Source organism: Muscardinus avellanarius (genome assembly GCF_963383645.1).
Source record: "Muscardinus avellanarius genome assembly, chromosome: X".
NCBI lineage: Eukaryota > Metazoa > Chordata > Mammalia > Rodentia > Gliridae > Muscardinus > Muscardinus avellanarius.
The window spans coordinates 54,904,920-54,923,507 of NC_137792.1; the positions used below are offsets into that span (position 1 = coordinate 54,904,920).

At 47.4% G+C, this 18,588-nt stretch overlaps 2 protein-coding genes across 2 annotated transcripts; one reads left to right on the plus strand and one right to left on the minus strand.

The window, feature by feature from the left end:
• Nucleotides 1-8,891: 8,891 nt before the first annotated feature.
• On the plus strand, nucleotides 8,892-10,206 carry EOLA2 (endothelium and lymphocyte associated ASCH domain 2; the record flags this gene model as incomplete). The annotated part of the gene is made up of 2 exons (XM_080719145.1): nucleotides 8,892-9,156; nucleotides 9,998-10,206. Exons 1-2 carry the CDS (start codon nucleotides 8,904-8,906, stop codon nucleotides 10,204-10,206), a joined length of 462 nt encoding a protein of 153 aa, XP_080575271.1. The 5' UTR covers nucleotides 8,892-8,903.
• Nucleotides 10,207-10,880: 674 nt separating this feature from the next.
• LOC308278917 (heat shock transcription factor, X-linked member 3-like) lies at nucleotides 10,881-12,386 on the minus strand (the record flags this gene model as incomplete). The annotated part of the gene is made up of 2 exons (XM_080718916.1): nucleotides 10,881-11,501; nucleotides 11,910-12,386. 2 exons carry the CDS (start codon nucleotides 12,384-12,386, stop codon nucleotides 10,881-10,883), a joined length of 1,098 nt encoding a protein of 365 aa, XP_080575042.1.
• Nucleotides 12,387-18,588: the final 6,202 nt, after the last annotated feature.

An 18,588-nucleotide genomic window follows, 5' to 3' on the forward strand; every position in this document is an offset into this window, starting at 1 on the left:
TATTCAGAACAGATGAACTTTAAGGCCTCTCAAGGCTCTGAGGCCTCCTCCCATCAAGAAGATATATGTCCTTCTCCTCATCTCCCACTTTCTCATGTTGTCAAACTTCTTCAGGGAGAGAACAGATAGCGCTCACTAGAAGAGAGCGGAGAACAGTCCTTTGTAGATTCAGTTTACAAAGAAGCTACTGTCCCCTGGATACCAAGCTTACAGGAACCAAAACAGATCCAGGTACCTCGGCAGAACCCTGAACTTAAAGAAGAAGAAGAACAAAGATCGGACACCGGACCTGCTGCAGATACAATCGGAATGCCCGTTGGCGGGCTGCTTGCGAGGCTGTCTGCGCAGCTGCCTGCCTGAAATTACCGCGGCAAGATAATTCGAGACTGAAAACGGACTTAGGACCTCATCTTAAGCAGCGAGCAGCACCCACGTCAGAATTCTGTGTGCTCACCAGTGACTGGATCACAACAGCACAGAGACTCCCACAGAAGCCTGAACCAAGGAAGCCAGGTACCTAAGTGTGTCTAGGGAAAGTGCGGGTCCTAGTGTGTGCCCCAGCCCCAACCCCAGCACTGGCCCAAGCCTCAGAACCCAGCACTCTCCTCGTGCACCTTGTCTGTACCCTGGTCCCCTGCTAGTAGCCAGTGCCTGCACCACTGCCACCCCTAAATCGGAGCCTGCCTGTGTATCTAACCCCCGCCACCTTGCCAGAGGCTGCCTTCCAGGCTGCGAAAGCCCTGTGTGCCCCGGAAATCTCCTTGGGGCACCCCCAGCTTCTTCGTCCCATGGGAGGCAGAGAACATTGCTGGACACCGCGCACTGCCTGTGCACCTGGACCCTTGAGCACCTGTCCTGCACCCCTGGCCCACTGCTGTGTGTTCCTACCCGCCCGGTAGCCAGATGCTTAATTCTAAGAGAGAACACAGCTCAATACACCTTGGAAGAGCATACCAGCAGCAAAAGGCAGCTGCATCCACTCACACCTGGGTCCAGTAATAGCAGCGCACCCAGCCTGCACTCTCGGAATAGGCAGAGCTCTGGCAGTAAGTGTGGGCATTCAGGAACTGGCATCCATTTGCCCAGGGTACATCTTGGGACCACACCGGCTACCTCAGCTGGAATTTCCAGAGACACAGGAAAATCCATCGGGCCACAATATCTACACAGGACCTCAGGGGGAGGTTCCAATTATACTTTGGTCTTCCTCCACCCCTGCTGTAGGGAAGCACAGGCAGGAGTCTAGGGTGGTAAATGCAGAGGTGCTAGCTACAGGTTGGAATTTCAAAGAACCTGTGAATTGTACAGAATCAAATAACAGTGAAACCAGACATCCGGACACATAAATCTAAAGCAGTTAAAGGAGAGAAAGGTATCCAAACAGCTAGAGTGACCTAAGAAGATAAAAATAGAGTACAAAGAAAATTAAGAGACATTGGATTATATTCTGAAAGCTACCAATCAGATACGCACATATTATATGGAACTGACCCCATATGTGTAAATAAGTAGGACTGTTTGTTTTACTTTTAACGTAGATATTATATTTTATTTTGCTTTTACAGTGCTTTTGTTTTGGTATGGTTATTGCTGTTTTATTTTTTTTCTTAACCCACACTTCTTTTACTTTAACTTGTTGGTTTTTTTATATATATGTTGGATACTTTGGCTTATTTTCTGATTTCACACAGCTGCTAGTTCCTTTCATTTTATTCTTGTTCTTTTTTACTCTTTCTTCCTCTTTCCTTCCTTTTTTCGTTCTCCTCCTTTGATTGGTTTTTCCTTTCTTTTTCTTGGATTACATAATAGTCTTCGTATCTTGTGTGGATTTTTTTTTTATGTTTGTCTGCTCCTTCCATCACCCCTATTTACAAACTTTCGCACACTAACCTACATACTTTTCTTCCTCAAAACTTTTCCCCATAATAAACCTCCTGGTTTAATACTCAAAGTATTTCTTATATCCATAATTACTCTACTAACGACAAGAGTCCTACTAGTTAAATCTCTCTCATTCCTATCAGGATATTACCTTATCATACTTAAAGTCTTTCTCAACCTAAACATATCCTCTACCTAAACCGACTCCTTTACCAATCACCCCAACTCCTCCCACATCACCCATCCTCAACAATGGAAAGGCTCTGCTGACTTGCCTATACCCCTAAACTCCTAATATTAAGATTTGACTAAGCACATTACTCAAGAACGATGGGTAGAAATCAGAAAAACAGGACAGAGAACGCTATAAATATGAGAACCAGGAATTATGAAGAGACAGCAGAAATCACAAATACTGACCTACTAGAAATGCAAGAAGGGGAATTCAGAATCTTGATGTACAATATGATGAAAGGATTTAAAACGAGTATAGAGGAGGTGAAAGGTGAGATAGAAACATTAAAAAAGAATCGGAAAGAGGTCTGGAATGAAATGAAAAAGGCAATAAGTGAAATGAAGACAGCAATAGAAAGAAATTCTGGAAGATTAGATGAAATAGAAAACAGAATATCAATATTAGAAGACAGTACATCCCAAACTGAAAACACAGTCAGTGATATACAGAAATCTTTACAGCAACAAAACGTAAACATCCAGCAAATATGGGATAATATGAAGCGCCCTAACTTACAGATAATAGGCATTGAAGAAGAAATAGAGGTACAGACCAAGGGCATCTGTAATGTCTTTAAGGAAATAATCTCAGAGAATTTTCCAACTTTAGAAAGAGACTTGGTCATGAATGCTAGGAAACACAGTCAGCGATATACAGAAATCTTAACAGCAACAAAACGTAAACATCCAGCAAATATGGGATAATATGAAGCATCCTAATTTAGAGATAATAGGCATTGAAGAAGGGATGGAGGTACAGACCAAGGGCATCTGTAATATCTTCAATTAAATAATCTCAGAGAATTTTCCAAACATGGAAAGAGACTTGGACCTTCAAGTCCAGGAGGCATACAGAACTCCACTGAGACCGGACCAAAGAAAGACCACTCCACACCACATAATAACCAAAATGACCAATATAGAGGCTAAGGAAGAAATCTTAAAAGCAGTGAGAACAAAAGGACGGGTGACATATAGAGGCAAAACAATACGAATCACCCCAGACTATACAACCCAGGTCAGGAATGCTAGGAGAGACTGCAAAGACGTGATTAAGACCCTGGAAGAAAATAACTTCCAGCCCAAGCTAATCTATACAGCAAAACTACTATTCAAGATCAATGGTGAAACCAAAGTCTTTAAGGATAAACAGAATCTCAAAAAATTCATGAATTCAAAGCCAACACTAGAGAAAATTCTTAAAGAAATAAACCATAAGGAAGAAAAAAGAAGCAGACTTCAGAATCAGAGAAGAGAGGAAGTTAATGAGTGGGCCATTTAAGTAAAGAAGAAAGATCATGCCACCCAAGAGTAGACAGAACACAAAATGGCAGAAAACAAAAATCATATTTCAATAATATCTCTTAATATCAAAGGACTTAACTCACCAATCAAAAGACATAGACTGGCAATGTGGATTAGGAAACATAATCCAAAAAATGCTGTCTGCAAGAAACTCACCTCACAGCCAAAGACATTCAAAGGCTGAACATGAAAGGATGGAAAAAGATATACCATGCCACCGGTGACCAAAAAAGAGCAGGGGTAACAACCCTGATATCCAACAAAACAGACTTTAAACTAAAACACATCAAAAGAGACAAATCAGGGCACTTCCTTTTATTAAAAGGAACAATACACCAAGAAGATATAATGATAGTAAATATTTATGCCCCAAATATGGGTGCAACCACATTTTTAAAACAAACCCTTCTGGACATAAGATCCCAAGTAGACCCAAATACAATAATTCTGGGAGACTTTAATACGCCTCTCACACCACTGGATCGATCTTCAAGGCAAAAGATGAGTAAAGACGCTTTAGAACTAAAGGAAACCATAAACCAAATAGACCTAATAGACATTTTCAGATTATTTCAACCAGGAACTACAGAATACATTTTCTTCTCGCAGCCCATGGGACCTTCTCCAAAATAGATCACATTCTGGGACACAAAGAAAATACCAGCAAATTCACAAAATATAATATAATTCCTTGCATCTTTTCAGACCACAATGGAATAAAAGTAGAAATCAACAACAGGACTCTCGAAAGAAAGAATTCAAATTCATGGAGAATGAATGATACACTATTGAATGACGAATGGGTAAGAGCAGAAATTAGGGAAGAAATAAAGAAATTTATGGAAACAAACAAAAACAGAGACACAACCTACCAAAATCTATGGGACACAATGAAGGCAGTACTAAGAGGCAAGTTTATTGCATTGAGTGCCCACATAAAAAGGACAGAGAACCACCAAGTAAAGAACCTAATGACACAACTCAAGGACCTAGAAATTCTGCAACAGTCTATTCCCAAAGCCAGCAGAAGGCAAGAAATCATCAAAATTAGACCAGAAATAAATGAAATAGAGAACAAAAAAACAATTCAAAGAATCAATAAAACAAAAAGTTGGTTCTTTGAAAAGATTAATAGAATTGATAAACCCCTGGCCAACCTAACCAAAAGAAAAAGAGAATCAACTCAAATTATCAAAATTAGAAATGAAAAAGGAGGTATCACCACAGATAGTGAAGGAATTCAAAATATTATCCGAAACTACTTTAAAAATTTATACTCCAGTAGACTTGAAAACCTGGAAGAAATTGATAGATTTCTAAGCACAGTTAACCATCCTACACTCAGCCAAGAGGACATAGCAAGCCTAAACCAACCAATAACAACCAAAGAAATAGAAACAGCAATAAAAATTCTTCCATGGATCAAAGACATAGAAATTAGGCCTGAGACTGTGAAGTTAGTAGAGGAGAGCATAGGTTCAACACTACAACATATTGGCACAGGCAGTAACTTTCTCAACAAAACCTCCAAAGCTCAGGAAATTAAAGCAAAAATAAACAAGTGGGATAACGTCAAATTAAAAGTTTCTTCTCATCAAAGGAAACTCTCAATAACCTAAAGTGGAAGTCGACAGAATGGGAAAGGATCTTTACCAGCCACCATTCTGATAGGGGGCTAATATCCCGAATATACAAAGAGCTCAAAAGACTCTACACTAGCAAAACAAACAACCCAATCAAGAAATGGGCAAATTAACTAAATAGACACTTCACAAAAGAAGAGATACAAAGGGCCAATAGATACATGAAAAGATGTTCTTCATCACTGGCCATCAGGGAGATGCAAATCAAAACTACACTGAGATTCCATCTAACCCCAGTCAGAGTGGCAAGCATAAAGACCCCATCAGTCCCCCAGCACCACCTCCATCTTCCACCCTAGCCCTGCCCTGCTCCAGACAATACTACCGGCCCCTCCACCATTAACGTCAGCGCTCACAGCCCCCCCTCAGAACTACCTCCTCAGGACTCAGACCCCCGTGCTCCTCCTGTAGCCTCACCCCTAACCACAACTCCACACTCAAAGCCTGCTTAGTTCCTTTCACAGGTGCGCCCCCAAATCCTGCCTCTACATCTCAGCCCCGCCCAGCTCCTCCCAAGCTCCACCTCTCCTCCTTTAGCTCCGGCCTCGGCCGGCCTCAGCACTCAGACCGCCCCACTCCTCCAACAGGTCCTCTCCGTCTTCTTCAAAGCCCACAGCCCCGCCAGCTCGCTGCCTCCTCAGTACTCAGAGCCCAGCCCAACTCCGCGCACGGCCACACCCGGAACATTGACCACTCACAGCCCCGCCTCCACGCCTCACTCACCGCCCCGCCCTGCTCTCCCAAAGGCCACGCCCCCAAAGCTAGGGAGGACCCTCGGCCCCGCCCAGCAGCACAGGCCCCGCCCCGTGCCCTGCGTCAGCGCTTAAGTCCCGCCCCCTGCCCCGGGCCGCCAAGCCACTCACAGGCTCCACCCCACGCCATGTCTCAGCCCCTTCCTGTCTGTATCATTTCCCTCAACATTCGGCTTTCTGCTCCCACTTCCGGGTTGCGGAACTTTTGCGTCACCAGCGCGCGACCACCAGGGACAGGGAGTTCAAAAGCACCACAGAATTCCCCACACAGTCGTAAGCGCGTGATTACTTAGTTGCCTGCATTCCTATCCTAAGGACACAACTGCGTTGCCGTAGGTCCTTAGGACTGGCTGAGCAGGCCTGGATTGCCTGCCCACGGAGTTGTACGTAACCACGTGTGCATGCTGCCCGCGCCCCTCCTAGAAGGACCTCGGCGGCTGACCGGAGGCGCCAGGGTTAATGCCTGAGAGCACCTGTCACCACCTGGCTCCTCCGCAGGCGACAGTGGCCGTGGCACAGGTGGGTCACGGGTGTGGCGCTCTCGGCAGCCCTCCTTGTCTCCTGGCTCGGACGTGGGAGCCACTCCTGGTGGCGCCAGGACCTTCGCCTGGGTTCAGGCAGACAGAGGACTGCCCCAGCCGGGGTCCTCAGGCAGGAAGACCGCCCAGTGCCACCAGTCTAGAGGTCCTGAGCCTAGCTGAGGGCGAAGGGACCCAAGTCTGGTCTTCCCTGAACTCGTGGGTTCCGGCGTCCACTGACGGTACCGCTGGACTGGGCATTCCCTAGATGTGAGACTCAGAACCTGTGTAGGGCCGGCCGGCGCCCGCCATTGCCTGCCTCTGCCCCGCCCCTTGCCAGGCTCACAGCCCTTTTCCTAAGCATATGTGTGTGTGTGTGCGACCTGCGTACTGCTCCACACACACACTGGCCTCGAGGTGCCCTTGGGCTGTACACACCCCGAGAGCCCCCTTCCCCCAGGCAGTGAGGTGTTCAGCTCTATGCTGTGGCAGAGAGCCCACGGTGTTCTCCCGAGAAATAAACTGAAGGTGATGGGACTCAGTGCCCCACAGACAGCCCTGTGACCATATGAGGAGAGGTGGCATTTTTCTCTGCCCTCTTCTGGTTATTTCAGACTAAGGAATTAGTCCCCATACTGAAATGGTTTTCTACCCATCTAAGTGGTAATTCATGTGGTCGTTGATTCATGGAATGAGGTGATTCAGGAAATGAGGTTCCTACCGCCATGGTCAACATAGGCAAGAACACTGAGGGATGTGCACATGTTTGGTCCCCTTGAGACCCGCACCCCCCATCTCTTCTTGGTCTTAGTGCTCGCTGAGGAGAAGACCTTCCTGGTGCTGTTATCCAGCAGTGCTGCTTCTACATCACCTTTTCTCCTCCTCACCCTGTCCTTGTGCAGGAGAAGCAGCAGCAGAGACAAGCGGAAGTGGTTCCCCCTCAAGCCACAAAGCAGGTACTTTCTGCAGCACACTCAGAAGGGTGCTCCACCCCATTTTTCTTCAAGGTGACATCGCATGAGGGGAAGGATTCCTCCCCACATTCTTCATGTTTGATTGTTGTAACTGTGTGGCATTGACGAGAAAGGTTGTCGTCTGAAGAAACCAAATGGCAAACTTAACACATAGGCATAAGTGTTTCCCCACACATGTCCACAGCAGGGTTTAGGGCCAGACCTTTTTAATGAACAACACATCAGTCACGTTATTTCTGTGGGAACCTCTCTGTCTACGTTGACTTTCTGCTCCTTGCATGCTATCTCATTGTCCTTCGTCCCATAATTTTCCTAACCACTGTTCTACTGGCGTACTGCCTTGGATTTCTGGAGGATCTGGAGTGAACCCAAAAGTCAGAGTCTGATTCTTCTGTGGACTGGGAGACAGAATCTGCTCTGTCCCTCTCCTAGCTCCTGGTAGTCAGCTTGCAATCTTCTGTGGCCCTTGATGTTCCCGTGATATCGCTGTGCTCCTCCCGCTGCACAGTGCGGTCTTCCAGTGAGGAGCCATGTCCCAAGGGACATGAGAAGAGGGCAAGAGGTGCCTGACATCAGGCCTGTGCCCCTGTGGGCCATTGGCTTTCATCACTCCCTACTTGGTGCTTCTAGTCCATAAAGGGGAGGTGGCAGTGGAACGGATGTTACTGGGTCATTTGAGGAGTAAATTCAGTTTTCTGAAAAGCATGACTTTCCCAGGGCCTGGCACATAGAAGGTTCATGCGCACTGGTGCCTTTGTTTCTATTCTCAACCCTGTTTTCTCTTCTCTCATGTCACGGGTGCTAGAGGAAGGTGGCACCCAAGGGCTGGTGAGGAAACACTGATGGGGCCATATGAAATCACAGGGCTTTGTGACCGGTGAGCTGAATTTGGATACCAAGCATTTGTGCCCAGCTGCCCTGGGGTGGGAGTGGGACAAATCACTCCCTCCTGTATAACAGCACCAGGAAGGTCTTCTCCTCAGCGAGCACTAAGACCAAGAAGAGATGGGGGGTGCGGGTCTCAAGGGGACCAAACATGTGCACATCCCTCAGTGTTCTTGCCTATGTTGACCATGGCGGTAGGAACCTCATTTCCTGAATGAAGCCTCCTGTACTTGGGGTGTCAGGGCCAGGGACCTGGGAGTGGAAGCAGAGAAACGGGGGCAGACAGGAAAAGCAACAGAACTGGAACCGTGCCTCTATGCCAAAGCCAGCCCACTGAGCGGTGGGGCTAACTGTAGGCCACAGGGAACCTCCATTCCTGTTTTCCTCTAGTGTACATTAGACTCTGCCATAGCACTGACCACATACTGTCCTGCCCAAGCCTTTCTCCATATGTGCCCATTCCACTCTGTAAGCGCCGCCAGGACTCTGTCAGGTGTTCCTTTAACATGTACACCCGGGCCTTTGCATTGGTCTGTGGTGCATCAGGGCCTCAGTTACCACATGCTGACAGGTAGGGGCACAGCAATGTCACAGTTAGTAGGGTTCTGTGGCAAATGAGAGGCACCTGGGCAAGATAGGTTCCACTGGCTATGAGCCTAAAGGGTTAAGTATGATATGTTTTTGTATTTATAGCCAGGTAGCTTGAGGGAGATGAAGTTGGGCTGTCTGTCCTTCCGGCAGCCTTATGCCGGTTTTGTCTTAAATGGAGTCAAGACGCTGGAGACTCGTTGGCATCCCCTGCTGAGCAGCCACCGGAATTGTACCATTGCCATCCACATCGCTCACAGGGACTGGGAAGATGACACCTGGCAGGAGCTGCTGCTGCAAAGGCTTCAGATGACCCCTGAACAGATTGAGGCCTTGCTTTGGGAGGGGGAGAAGTTTGGTCGAGGAGTTGTAGCAGGTAAGTGTGGATGCAGCCAGCAGGGTGCATGCAGCTTCCAGAGTTGCTCCGAGGACGGTGCTCAAGAGACTTGTGGCTTCTGTTTCCTCTTAGCTGTTGGGTGTGTTTGCTGCGGGTTTTCCAAAGCAGCGCACTTTCAACAGGACAGCAGGGGACTACAGGCTGGGGCTCATCAGGGCTAGCTTCCACAATGACTAATAAATCATCTCTCCACGCTGGGCTTCCGTATCTTTTTGTGTTCTGAGAGCCTGGGTGAGGGCTAGCTTGCCATGTGGTGTTTGGCTGTAGGTATGCCTATGCCATGCGTGCGCACAGGTGCACCCAAGTTCATGAGAGTAAACATGACACACTGAGCCTCTCAGCTGGCCTCAAGAGTTAGGCTGCCTGCTGAGTTTTATGTGCCTTTTAAACCCGCACTGCACATGGGGCACACCACCCAGCTTCTCTGGGGTTCAGTTGGAGCACCAGCAACTACCACCTGGTGACCTGCTTAGGTATCTTGTTGACTGTAGATTCCACATATGTGGCTGGCGTGCTCTGAGAATGTAACTGCCACCCTCAGCATGCTAGTTGGTATTCCCCGGCCCCCAAAACTGGTGTTCCATTGGCGATAAGGCCTGCTCTGCATTTCTGGAGTTCTGCAGCTGCTGGGGCAAGAATTGCATGAGCAGAGATTGGCATGTAATTAGTCTTTAATCAGAAAGACTTGACCTCCTTCATGTCCTTTTAGGGCTGTCTCCAACTGGAGTGGCTGTAACTTTGAATAACCTTGTTATCACACTCCCCAATCTTGGATTCTGAAAAGAAGGGCCTGTGTATGCTTCTCTCTTTTTGTGTACAGGGCTTGTTGACATCCAGGAAACTTGGCAGTGCGCTGAAAACGTAGCTCCTGACGAGATTGTGGACCTGGAAAATCAAGCTGTACTGACCAACCTGAAGCAGAAGTTCCTGACTGTGGTTTCAAACCCCAGGTGGTTGCTGAAGCCCTTGCCTTGGAAAGGAAGGAGGGACATATTCCAGGTGGAAATTCCAGAGCATCTGATCCCGTAGACACAGGTTGTGACCAGTGTGGACTCCAAAACAGGACACTATTGGGAAGCCAACTCAATGATGCTGTGGACCAACCAAAATCAGGTTTACTCTGAACTGCCATTGCCTTGCCGAGTACTTCCCGCTAGGTGTTTTTCATGGACAGGCATCTGTGCTCCTGTGAAAGGGATGGGAGAGGCGGGAGTTTATTTGTGTGCTGCCTCTTTGGCTCACTCTGAATGTCTCCAGTAGCTTGGTCTTTCAGCAAAGGCTGCCAAGAAGCATCTCTGTGTTACTGCTAATTTTGTTCCTGCTAATTTGTGGATTGTAGAAATAAATGTGTCGATGATAAATGTATCATGGTTGGAGATTCCGAGTGTGTACTTGGAATATGTCCTTCCTGCCATTCCGAGGCAAGGGCTTCAGCAACCACCTGGGGATCCTTACCTGGTCCTCAACCTTACCGAGCAAAATCTGCTCAGTGTGTGCAAATGCTGTGGCTTCTGAAGAAAGGACAACAACAGGAACCAAAGTATGGCGTAGCCAAGTAGACACCTTAGAAAGAAAACACACGACTCTAGATTCTCATGTGAATCGTTTATTTGAATTTTTGGAATTTTGTTTTATTAAGACCCCAAATGTGTTTGCATTTGAAGATTCTCAATTTTTTTTTTAAATTCACCAGTGGTCTGGGTTCAGGGACCCTGGTTGTCCTTGAACTGCTCACAAACTGCACGCTTGTGATCTGAGGACGCCCCTTGCTCCTCGTTGGGGTTCTCCCTTGTGGACATGGTTGAGAGGGTGGCCATCAGGATGGAATAACAACTGTTGTACAGAGTCACGACAGAATCGTAAGTGGGATAATCTGGGGGGCTGTTGGGCTCCTCCCCCGCACCCTCCATTCCAGCAGAAGCCAGAGGTGCGGACATAACATTGCTAGAAGGACCCTCTCCGCTGGGGCTGCTTGGCCCTTGAAGGGCCTGGTTTCCCAGGGTATGTTCAGGGACACTACTCATAGCCCATACACCAGAGAAAGGAAAGAGTTGGGAGCTATTGGGTCCCTGGTCACTGGGGATTTCCCCCTGAGCCTGGCTGTTTCCTTCATCCGCAGCATTCTGGTGGAATCTGGGTGAGCGTCGGGTAGGGGCCAGCCTCTTTCTCTTGGCGGCCGATGCAGAGGCTGCCTGCTGAACAGCGTTTCGGAGTGGAGTTGGTATGCAGGCTACCTGCTCAGCAGGGTTTCTGAGGTCATCTTTTCTGCGAACATTCTCGAGGAGCTCTGGATGGGCCCTCTGAAAGTTGTAGTTGCGGTAGATCTGAAACAGAAAGAGATATTTTAGCCATTCTGAGGCAACATGAGCATTGCTTTTCAGTCCTCAAACCCACAGGGTTTGGCACTAGAGAAAAACAGTTCAGTTGCAGGCAAGGGCCCTTATCTGTTCGAGCATAACCTCACTACAGAAAGTTGACAGGTCCCTGTGGAAATGCAAATATATAAACGAGCCTTCTTAGTGTCCTGTAGATTGTCTCTAAGGGGAAACTGTTTAATATCAGAACTTACACTTTCAACGTCTACACCCTGTTCTTTCAGTAAATCATATCTGCTGCTAAAAATAACCTCAGAAATTAAGCCCTTGCCGTATGTTATCTCTCCAGGGACTGTAGGAAGTTCTTTTTGAATTACAAGGACAGGAGGTAACTGAAATAAATACATTCTACTTTACCATCGTATTCTTTTTTCCATGGAAGTAGCCCCGAGAGGCCCTTGCGCGGATCTTGCTGAATCCGTAGAGGTTAAGCTGGCGGATGAAATTTTTCATGCTGTCGGTCTCAAAAATCTTCTCTGCTCCTCTGCGACGAAGAACTTCCCTCTGGAAAAGAACCACCTTGATGATCACCTTGTCGCCTTCGTCATTCCAGCGCAGAGACTTGAAGGCGTCGTCTTCCACAATCCTCCACAGCTTTCTGGGGAAGGAGAGCCCCGTGAGTTCTTCCCCATCTTCCCGGTTGGCCGCAGGCTGGTTCAGGTGTTCTGGTGGCGGGTTCTCTTGGGGATCTGGATCTGGGTCTCGGATTTCAGCTTGTTCAGCGTCGCCACTCAAGTCAAGGGAAGGATTAGGTGAGGCCTCGCTTGCTAGCTCTTCGCCAGCAACTGGGGCCTGCTTGGCTTCAGGGTCTTCCTCGGTACTCTGACCCTCCATAGCTCTACACTAGCCTCTGGAGCACTTAACTCCAAGGCTGATATCACCCACCGTCGAGCAGGTCAAAAGTGACTGTAGCCCCAGTGGGGACGGCCTATAAATGCTTTCCCAGGGGTTCTAGAGTCCCTGTAGTGGGGCAACCACCTGCTGAAGTCATCGTCCTCATTGTTAGTCCTGTGATGTCACAGGTCACTTGCAGCCAATCTGGAGAGGAGGTGCTGGCCGGAGGGGGAGGGGGTGGGGGGAAGAAGGGAGGGCCCCAGGGTTTCCCTTCTCTCAAAGGGTATTTTCCCAAAAGGCACAAAGCTGTTGTTCATATTCACAGAAAGATCTCTTTTCTGTTGTGAGGCACATGATATCATGGCACAGGCCTTGGATAAGATGAAAAACCAAGGTACCTTGGCCTGTCCCACTCTGGAGGACAGGGGAGGACTGTGGTTGCCCTGTCTGCTTTGCCCAAGGCTAGCCCTCAAGGAGTCTAAATTTGGGTACCACCGAGTTGGCCTGGGGCAGGCGGGCTGTAGGGGGACTAGTTATTCCCCCAAGGAAGGGTGGCACAGCCTCTGTTGGAAGCCCCCCTTTTCAGTCCTCCCCCATCCTCTCCCTGCTTTGGTCTCTTCCAACTGCTCCTGCTTGTTGCTAGGATCTACTCAAATGGGCCCCAGTAAATGTGTTTCCTTGCCACTTGTTTGGGTTGGCCCCAGAGGAGGGCCTTGACCCAGTACCGTAGGAGTGCTCCTCTTGTTCTTGAGAGGGAGATTCACCACACTCTCTTGTGTGACTGAACAGCAGGAGCACTCCTCTCTCTCTGCACTATTGTTGCATGTTGAGCTCTCCTTGTTGCCAAATCCCATCCCTCTGCAGATCACATCTGTTCCCACCTCATATATAGCCCAAGGAGTTAGCACCAACCTTGTCCACCTCTTCCCGTAGCCCAAGGCCTGCTCACTTTTAAGTCCTAAGTAGCACAGACTCTCCCCTAAAAAAAAGAGCTACTTGTTTATCTCTTCATGTCCAAAGTAATCCAAGACTGACTCCTGTCAGTATATATTTAAAAATGACAAGAGTCTCAGTGTCGGGAAGGGATGGGACACCCAAGTGAAAGTCACCTTCCATCACACATGAGAGGATACAACTGTGATTCTTGTGGATCCATGTTTTCTAGCTGTTAAGGATTATGTTATCCCTAAAAGCCACTCTGTATTAGGAGGTTGAGATTTACAGGAGAAAGCCCACCACTCCCCTCCCACAAAGCCTGAAGGGACACAAGTCCTGGGCCCATGGGGAGATATCATTTGTCCTCTCAGAGGGTCACAGGGTCCACACTTTGGTAAAGTACAAAGAGGGTTGAAAGAAACCCTCTACCACAATGTGCCTCAGCCCAGAGCCCTCTAACCCTTAATCTTGACCCCATGTGTGGGCTCAGGCTCCATGGTCATGATGCTTTCAAACAAGGTCACAAAGCATTCACTTGGAGGCTCCAACATAAAATAGAGGCCATCAGCCCTGTCTGTGAAGGAGGATGCTAGAATTTCCAGTTAAACAGCCACCATCTGTCAGTTACCCACAGATACTTTTTTCTCTTAAGCTAATTCTCGCCTTGCTTAGGCTAATTATTAAGGCGAGGATATTTCCCATTGGCTTTTATTGGAATGACATTTCCTAGCGGCCTTTATTTGCTATACTACCTCCATGTTAGTTCAGTGACATACACAAGGCACAGTTAATCTGTGATGAGGGAAACATGACTTAGCTCATGTTCTGGAGGTCATAGCCCAAAACCAGGCAGGCCCACTTCTTAGGGCCTGCGATGAGGATGACACCCTGAACTAAGCCAGGTGTGGTCCACCAGACCAATTACATCACAAGCCAAGAAACAGAATGAGAGACATGATGGGCTAGGGGCTCACAGTCCCTGTCTGGGCCATGAGTCCAGCCACCTGAGGACCACCCACAAGGCCGTGACCAGAAAATAGTACCACCTAGAAGTGAGGCCTTTAACAAACACACCTTCTGGGGACACTCAACATCCAAACTCTCAAACTAGTTAGGAACTCTGCTGAGGACTCTTGATGAGACCAGGACCTTGGGTGGGAGGGAAATGTAATGGAGCAAAAGACCAGGAAAACCATGGCCCTGGATTCCTATTGATGTGATTACCCACAATTAAGGTAGGGTAGCTTCTGCAGCATCCTCAACTAACTACCCCCTCTGTTATAAGTCCCTCAATGTACTCAGGGATTAGCATTATAATAGGGGCAGAATCCTCAGCCTTTTCTGTACCACAAGGCCAACTCCAGGGACCTTTAGCTGTCTCCAGGATGCATAGCATAGCAGGAGTGAGCCCTTTAGAGAGAAGTGACTGGCTTTCTCTTCAATGCTCCAAAGGCCAGTGGGGATGACTGCTTTGCATTAGTGCCTCCTGAATGGAGACACCAGAGTGGGGCTGGGAGCAAAGCTTGCCTGGATCAAGGACCGGTATCTTTGGGGCAAGGAGAGACCAGTCCTGAATCCTGCAGCTTCAGGCTTGATTAAAAGTGGTGCCATCTTGAGAATATTGGGCCCAGAGGCCTATGAAAAGTCAAGATTCCCTGTGTGTCCTTGGCTGCCACCCACTCTGAAGCCTTGCTTCATTGACCCCCTCCTCGGGTTAGTGGGACTTTCCTTCCTGGGCCCAAGGCTGTATGTCTGTGGTTAGTTAAAACCCCTCCAAGCGGGGGGGGGGGGGTCTTTCTTATTTTTATTTCAGTTGTGTTGTGAAATGTTTTTATAGTTTGTAATCTCTAAGTGCTAGTGAGTCCTCGACTGCTCCAAGGTTGAAGTGTCCTTCCTTAGTCCTGAAGGATCTTTCTCAGCTGAGACTCTGGACCGGTTTTTTGTAAAGACACCTAATCCTCATGTTGTCCAGGGTTACAACATTCATTTCCTCTGCCACCCCTCTATTCACAGCTCTTGTGTTCCACTCAGGCAACAGCCATGCAGATACTCCCTTGTCTGCCCCTTCTCTCAGCATCAACTATGATCCAGGCCCCAGGCTGGGCACCCCTTGGCCTGAGTGCTTTGACCTGAGCTCACCAGGACATGGGAACTGCCCACACTGTCCCCTTATCCTGACTGCACTTCTATTCATGGAGATTCCTCAGCATTGTGAGGGCCTTTGTTCTCCAGGTCCGGGGCAGCTGGGAGTCTCCTCTGAAACTGACCTTACAAAGCCCTCCATACCAAGTGAGACTGACTCCCTGTGGGCTCCTGTCTGCATTAGGAGGTCCTTAAGGACAGACTCCAGACTGCAGTGCAAACATGGCCACCAGCATGTACACTTGAGAATATAGACAGTTCTGTGGCCTCAGGTTTGGGTGAGGATTGGCATCCTGAGATGGTCTCTGCAGGACACCATTGATGAGAGGACCTATTATTGGTAGCTCCTTCTCTCCAGGCCTTTTGTTGAGTGCTCTGTTAGTGGGTGCCATTTACTGTGCAAATCCTGGAAGGGGCCAAATGGGGTCTAAGCCACAGGCCCAGTTTGCTCGGCGAAGCCTTGGGAGAGACAAATGCGACCTGCACAGCCAATCCTTCAGGCCCAGAAACCAGACGTGTCTTCTTCCTGCCTGTGGTTAGGCCACCCCCAGTTTGTTGTGAGGAGTGACAAGGGCAGTCCTTACCTGATCCTGTCTCATTTTGTAGTTATCCAGGGCTAGGTCACAAAAGGAAGCTCCTCCTCAAAGCCTGAGGAGTGGAAAGTTAAAATGATAACACAGGGACTTTTAAGATCTGGTTGGCTCCTGTATGTGATTCTGTAAAAGGGAATGAGTATTTACTTGAGCTGAGCAGAGGAGATTGGCTTTGTAGGCAGAACAGGGCCAAACTAAGCAGAAACTGAACAAAAAGCAGAGAGGCTACTTCAAAGCCTTGCTTTGGAAAATTGGCCCACCTCAAAGCTCAGTTTGAAGCACATGTGACTCCACTCCAGTTTGGTCTGGTTATCAGAGGTCTAGTATGGGGGTGGGCAAAACCTCAGAAATGGACCCTTCCCCCTAAACCTTGTTTACCAAGTACCACTGGACAAATGTGCCTTTTTTTTTTTTTTTTTTTTTTTTTTTTGGTGGTGGTACTGGGGTTCCTGGAAGCCCTTCTACCTCCGGGCTCCACTCCCAGACCTATTTTTATATTTTTATTTGGAAACTAGGTCTCTTAAGCCAGCGCGATCCTCCTGTCTCTGCTTCCCAAGCGAGGGGATTACAAGCATGTGCCACCACGCCCTGGTACAAATGTGCTGTTATTTAAACACTTACAAGTTGCTCAGGAGCCAGCTTCCCCACCCATTCCTGTGGTCAAGGACACTTGGAGGTTCATGCCTCTCACTGGCCTTTTTTTCTACAATATCTGAGTATTCTCCCTTTAGAGAAGTTGTATGTTAAGTGCCTCTTTTTCAGACTCTATCAAATTTCTTTTTCCCTGTGAGCCAAGAATGACTTGTGTGTCAGCACCTTCGTACTCTGAAGCCTTGCTGGTGTGGAGGACTCACAATGTTTGTATTTTCTTTCAATATCTGGGATTTTCAGCAGCACCACTGGAATTCTCCTCCTCTTTTTTATCTTTGTAGCAGCGAAGACCACACCAGGGATGCTCTACCACCGTGCTATATCCACAGTGTTTTTATTTTCTTATTTTGAGACAGAGTCTCACTGAGTTATCCAGGCTGCCCTTGAATATGTGATCCTCCTGCTTCCTCTTCTCTAAAGGATATGATTACTTTTGAGCAAGCACATTCCCAGCAACTTCTGGTTTCCATTACTTTTGTGTTTGAGAAAACTGAGACATGGTTACTCAAATGGCAAACAGCACTAAATTCGAATTTTTACACATCCAAAGATTTCAAACATTGCTCATGCCAACAGATTGTTAGCTTTTGAGCCTTCATGACTTACAACCCCCATTAAACCTCACTCCCATCTGGTAAGAGTGGAAAAGATAGAATCATGTGTTTCGAAGATCCACAAGCCATTCAGCTCTGCTAGGGCGACATTACCCTGGTTAACTAATTAAAATGAGATTTTAATAGACTAAGACCTGCCTCTTAAGAGCCAGACAGAGAAGACACTGGCCAGAATGGCCTCACATCACTGGAGATTTGCCCTTATCTCTTAGGAAATCCTTGCAATTGAAGAGAACAAAGCTCCAAGATATCATACTGTGTTCAACCATACCACTAATAACAGCTCCAGGTGGAGACACCTCTGCTTTACCTGCCATGGAAGGAACAGCTCAGAGCTTTCTTCATTTCAGCCCTAAGTCACAACACCTGAGGGTGTTGCCCTGGACACCACAAAGCACCATTGAATTCCCCTCCCTCAGAAACAATGGCAATTCCCCACACCACACATTGCCTGGACTCAGGACTTTGATTGTTGGCAGGGCTTCCCTGGAGCCCCATCTCAACCCCACTTCTTGACATATTCCTTATGTCTCACATCTTGCACACTCCAGTCATAGTTGCTGCTCCATTCAGTGACACGATTGGGTCTGGCTTATCAAATTATCCTACTATTTCCACTAATAATGCACTGCCATAAAGGGCAGAAGTTCCAAGAATGTAGGATGGATAAATGACAAGATGAGTAGGAAGACACATTTATTGAAATTTAATTTTTTTCTAAGCTTTCAAATATACAAGTAAATCTAAGTCTCTATATACATTTTGAAGACTACAGGGAGGACAATAAGATAAGAGTTAGTCTTTGATTTCTCTATTTCTTCACTGCAACTGTTTTACTATGTTTCCCCCCAGATACAAGGAAATATTTTTCCACTGCCATGCTATCTTGTTCCAGCTCACAAAAAGGGATGATTTTCCAAATCTGCTGAACAAAAATACTCCAACTCCTAAAGTGTATTAATTGTAATCAATGTGACAACTTAATGTTCTTCCTAATCTTCCATTCCAAAGCAAATTAAATTTTTAGCTGAACAGACATTTCTAAAATCCAAAGGAAACAAAGTCCAAGTTTTAATGTCACCCAATCTGAACAGGAACAGAAAAACATTATACAGTCTATCCTGTATAATGTATCATCCATCTACCCTGGCCCTCCACTAATTGCAAGAGTGAATTCTCTTTGAACACAAGGTAAAGGATGGGCACATATCACATGGGGCAACCGAAACTTCCGGATATGGTTCTGGTGAATTCCCTGACTACACT